The sequence below is a fragment of the Hakea prostrata genome, chromosome 7 (genome assembly GCF_041222555.1).
Source record: "Hakea prostrata isolate BN-2017 chromosome 7, UWA_Hpros_2, whole genome shotgun sequence".
NCBI lineage: Eukaryota > Viridiplantae > Streptophyta > Magnoliopsida > Proteales > Proteaceae > Hakea > Hakea prostrata.
In genome coordinates, this window is record NC_142606.1 from 67,155,782 (window position 1) to 67,161,410 (window position 5,629).

The 5,629-nt window shown below is 40.0% G+C and overlaps 1 protein-coding gene across 1 annotated transcript; it reads right to left on the reverse strand.

Annotated features, from left to right (window-relative positions):
• Positions 1 to 490: 490 nt before the first annotated feature.
• Positions 491 to 1,523, reverse strand: LOC149011778 (NDR1/HIN1-like protein 13). Its single transcript, XM_089164427.1, has one exon. The coding sequence runs from the start codon at positions 1,427 to 1,429 to the stop codon at positions 656 to 658; it is 774 nt and encodes a 257-aa protein (XP_089020553.1). The 5' UTR covers positions 1,430 to 1,523; the 3' UTR covers positions 491 to 655.
• Between the last annotated feature and the right edge of the window lie 4,106 nt (positions 1,524 to 5,629).

The following is a 5,629-nucleotide window of genomic DNA, read 5'->3' on the forward strand; positions in this document are numbered from 1 at the left end:
CGACATAAAATTATATATTCTTTAGATAAAATCATTCAACCACATCAAAAGTAGATAAAAGTATGGACTTACTACCCCCAAAAGAAAAAGCCTGGACTCTTGGGTCAACAACCACATGGGTATGGTTTCCGATCAATCTGCACCTTCATTGTAGTATGTGCCCAACCTTTTGGCGCAAAGGCGCGTTTTATACATAAGGAATGGGATCTTACATATACCATCAACTAAAGCTGAACCCATTACCTCTTTACTAAGAGGTATTAGTCATTACCAATCGAGCAACTCCTGTGATGATAGTATGTGCCCAACCTTCTTTATAAGAATGTTCAAGGCATTCTAGAAACCAACTGAGGGTCTCATTAATTTAAGACGATTGATTCAAAGGGTGGTGTAAGTCCATTCCTTGTACACGATTGAGGTATATATGGGACTTAGCATTAGTGTTACTAAAAAAGTATGAAGTATCAAATAAATATAATACTAGCTTGAACAAACAAGAAAACAAATTCATATGATAGTAGCTTCAATCAATAAAAGCAAGTATTTACCCAAAAAAATTAAATACAAGTAATTGAACAATTCAAAAAATATAGAGTAGAATACATCACAAATAATGAATAGAACAATGCATCATCATCAACCCCCTATCTCCCTCCTACCATAGTTTCTGCAACTTAGCAGCACAGCTCTTGGATAGAACACTAGCATTTTGCAGAGCATTAATCACAACATTGCAGTTCACGCTAACCCAAAACTTCCAAGTAGTCAAAGCCCCAATCTTCAACTTTGCAGGAACAAGAACATTCACCAGCAAAGGTATCTTCCCTGGAGTAGTGCTTTGTAATTCCAAAGCAGTAGCCAAAGCGCTGGTGTAAGGCACAGTCCCACTTGTTGTCACAGTGAAAACTGTTGCGTTCTTTGTCGGCTGATAAAACACCGGCAGAGATCCATTGCTGAATGACAAATTAGAAGTAGAAACCGTGACAGAGCTTCCAGATTCATAGTAGATTCCAATCTTCGTGTTAGTGTTGTTTGCTAACACACTGATATCGAATGAAGAAGATAGAGTCGTTGTGGTGTTACTTATGCCTCCGACAGAAAGATTATTGATCGAATAGCTTGGTATTTGAGGCCTGACGACTAAGTAGAAGATTAAAACAGCAAGGCCAAGAAGGATCACAAGGGAGAAGATGAAACATAAGAGACAGCAGAGGCAACGACAACAGCTGCAACCACGAGAGCGGCCTTTAATTCTTCTGTAGTAACCAGGGGTGCCACGAACTGGTGGTGGGCCTTGGTAGATTTGCTCTCTGGGTAACTGAACGTTAAAGGCTTCGGGTGGTGGAGGAGATTTCCCAAGCATTGGCTGACTAGGTTTCTCTTCATCGGTAGGTGAGTTTGGGGATCTCGTGTAACCTCTTGCTGCCATTTTTGTGAGTTCTTATCTTTCTGATAGCCAACTATGAACTAAACAATTTGTATTAATAGTTTCAAAAATTTTCTTTTGGGTTAGTGAGATTAATTTCTTTACTTCTCTCACAACCCAGTAGATTTGTTTTTAAGTCTAGATACTCTACATTTCAATTCATACACAACACAACACACGCTTGCTTGCATGATTATTCTTTCTTTTTCATTTTGAGCTTTAATTTAAGATAATATATTCATTTACGCAAGACAGAATCCTTCATGGGGTTGCATGCAGCATGAGGTCTATTTTCCTAGGTATAAAATTCAGTAGAATCTTTACATGTTTCAGTTTTTTTTTTTTGCTTGGAAGTTTGTCTTTGGCATCTAAACTAAGTAACTCAGAAGCATCAATAATAAAAATGATAGTATACATCTTACCAGGGGTGGAGTAATATTTTTTGTAATTTAAGAGACAGTGACTAAATAAAGCTACTAGAGAAAGAATGTTATAATGTTATATTACTTTTTAGTTTGACAAATTTCTACTTCTAACTTTAGCATCTTGGGAATCTAGTACATATCGAATAAAGTCGTAATAGTGAGGTTCATGATTGTAGATTGGATGAACCATGTTAATATGAAGAGTATTTTGATTGAGTTACTTAAACTTAAAATGTATTCCTTATGAAGCTATTTGATTTGGACATAGATTATTTAATAAATTTTAAAATATTTTTAACATCTTTAACATGTAGACAATCCAAGTCATGACACTTCTCTCCAATGGTTAAAAATTTGAAAGCCACACCGCGTAATCCAGGTACATAGGAATTCTAGTTTCTTAAGCATGATTTTGTAATCAATCTCATTTATTAAATAACTTAACACAAAATATATTTAGTTGTCTTTTTCTAAAAGAAAATACTGTCAACTTTATTTTTTTTTAAAAAATTATTGAGTAATCTATACATCTACACGTAAAAGAATAAGTATTAGGAGAATGATTCATGCATTAAGACAAGATCCCTTGGAAGAGGTATAGTCTAAATACATGTATAATTGCTCTTAGACTTACAAATTTTATGTGTTCGAATTTTTGTACATCTACTTTTCATCACAGTGTATATATATATAGTTGTTCCAAACTTCCAATCCAATAGAGAAGTACTTCTAAAACCCCACTTTAAGACTTATAAATTTATAACAATTGATGCTTCTATGTGCATCTTCATTGTCAAGAACTAGAACTTCCCATAAAAAATGAATTATATTTGGAGAAGAGTGAATTGTTCTTCATGAGGTATTTGTTTGTATTTCTGAGGACAAAATGTGGTAGAGGCTTATATATATTTTTTTCTTTTTCTTTTTTTCCAAGATGCCTAGACATATGTAATAAATATGGAGTTCAGAATAATTTTTTCCTTCCCAAAGACTCTTGGATTGGTAAATCATATCAATCAGTAGGAAAAAATTACTCTACAGAAATGCATTGACGACATAGTGAGGACTGGATGATCACTTGACACTTATGAAAAGAGGAAATCTCATCTCCCTTGACTTCCCTTTCTCCAACTCTCTGTTTTCTTTAAGTGCTTTTATGCATGCAAGCTTGATCATATTGCCCTTGCACATACATGGTATAATGGTCATCTTCAAAACCTCCATATATGGTATTGGAATTGATCAATCATACATGATAGATTCAACTTGACCTCCTTTTCTTTTCCTTTTAACAATTATACCTTTTATCTATACCATTTCATTTAATAGAAGATTGATTATATGTATAATATATGTTCTTCGAAAAAAAATGAAAAAGCATGTTAGTGACCTTCCTTGCTAATCTCTAACTATGACCAAACAATCTATAGAACCCCATTTTATGTCTTAGTTTCTTTCAATTTTTATCTTGCAGAAGTGTGTTCTATACCAGCACTCCATGTATCTATTTCTTTTCAATATAAAACAAGGGACATAAATAGTATTGATACGGAAAGATGAGCACCAAACGGGTATAACCCGAAGTTTGTGTAATATCAGATTGATCGGGTTTTAACCGGTCTCATGAATTGACCTGAACTGGTCGTTTCACCAGTTCTTGTATCATCAAGGCTACACCCGAATGGGGCTCCACAACCAATCGGGATATGACCGACCCTGTTGGTTAATGCGTACATCACGCTACACAAATAAGGCAGTCACTCTTTATCGGGAAAGTCAACTCTGCTACCGACTATGCTGGAACCAATAACAGAAAGGTGAAATCTCCGGATAGGCAACGGCTCTTGTCAGGCTAACTTACCAAATACGTATAAGGTAAGTTGATCATTATAAGACAGGGGATGCATCCCCCTGGTAAGCAATCCAATACACACTGAGTCCATTCTTGTGTAGCTTTGGCACGAGACCTCTCGCTCTTCGTTGTCTGACTTCATCATCGGAGGCAGTTGCCCGGCACACAAGCCGGCCCGCATCTAACCTTTTTTGCAGGATTCATCGTCCAGGATACGAGAGGTGACTCAGCCGGATCCAGAAGCATAAGTGATCCACATCAGTTTGGCGCCGTCTGTGGGAACGACAAAGCTTGGAAGCCATGGTGCGACGAGCCAACGGACGTTCCCGACAAGAAAGTACCGGGGATGATCGAGTAATTCCCGAAGAAATGATTGATCCGTCAATCCACGAAGAACAAGAGGGACTTCCGGACAACCTGGTTCTGGAAGATCCCAATGAAGAAGGAACATCGCGAGGTCCTCGGGACCAGGCCATTATGGCAGATATGGACGAGATACGAAAGGGCATGCTCGAAATGTAGGGGGTATTACGCGGTTTGGTGCATCAAATCGGGGTCGAACAAGGACCAAGGCGTAATACCCAGTCTGGAAGGTTAATGAGAGCCTTTAGGACAGTACGAGGAGCCCGACATCCAAGGCGCATCCCGAGAGTAAAAAATACTCGGGAACAAAGGGAAACACAACCCGATCGTAGCAAGCGCCAAACCACGCCCAATGGGACAAGGATCAGTGCTTTAGAGCGCATCTCGTTGCCGCCTAAAACAGGATCCTTGCCCCCTAGGAGTCGTCGGGAGGAGGTCGAGGAGATCGTGGATAAGGAAGAAGAGGGGAAAGCCAACCCCGACCTTCAAAGTCGAGAATTTCGACATCTCGGGCACCATCCCAAGGAAGGAGGCTACAACTCCTCGTTCGAGGGGGGAACGTGTCGAATCTGATGAGGACGGTGCAAGGCAGAACCGGCTGCGAAGGCGAGTAGCCGAGGTCGAATGAAAGTTGGAAGATCGGGATCGTGATGAAGATCTTGATGTGGTAGACCGTGAGCCGTTCTCAGACGAGATCATGAACATGCCTCTCCCTAGAAATTTTATCATGCCAACCTTCACCCCTTTTGAAGGGAAAACAAATCCAAAGGAGCATATCAGTTACTTCAAATCAGTGATGACCGTATTAGGTCGGGAGGATGAATTGCTCTGCAGAACATTCCAGCGTCACTAGGGATAAAGGGAGAGAGCACAAAAAAAGGAGTACAGGAGGAGGAGTAAAAAGAAGAAGCTTGGTAAGACAAGGATGGAAGAGAGGGAAGAAAAGAGACGAGGGAGAGATGAGGAGCTGATGACAAGGGAGGGGGGAGTGGAACAAAAGAGGAAGGAAGGACAAACAGAAGAGGGAGAGGAGGAAGAAAGGAGAAGGAAAAGAGTCAAGGGGAGGGAAGAAGGGGAGGACGGAAAATCCGAGGACAAGAGTGGAGATCAAAAAGAGATGGAGCGGAAAGAGAGAAGAGAACCAAACACAAAGGGAAAGAGAAAGGGAAAAAAGGAAGGGGGAAAGATAGGCACCGGAGGAGGGAAGACAAAATAGGGTACAAAGATAGGCCACAAGGATGGGGAAGAAGGAAAAGAGAAAGACAACAAGGAAAGGGGAGAGTAAAGCAAGGAAAGAAGAGAAAGCAAAAAAGAGAGGCGACCAAGTGAAGGAGGGAAAAAGGACAAGGGAAAAGAAAAGGGAGGAAGAAAGGGAGGATTATGGGGGAAAGGAATCAAGGAAAAGAAAGCAAAGGTTGGTAGGGGGTTCATGCCAAGAAAAGGCAAAATCCACATGGAACCAAAACACGGAGGGACTAGAGGGTTATATGCACATGATGAGCGATATCATCAAAGTTAAAATAGCAAACGGAAGTTCAGAGTTTGGTGGACACGGGGTCCGTG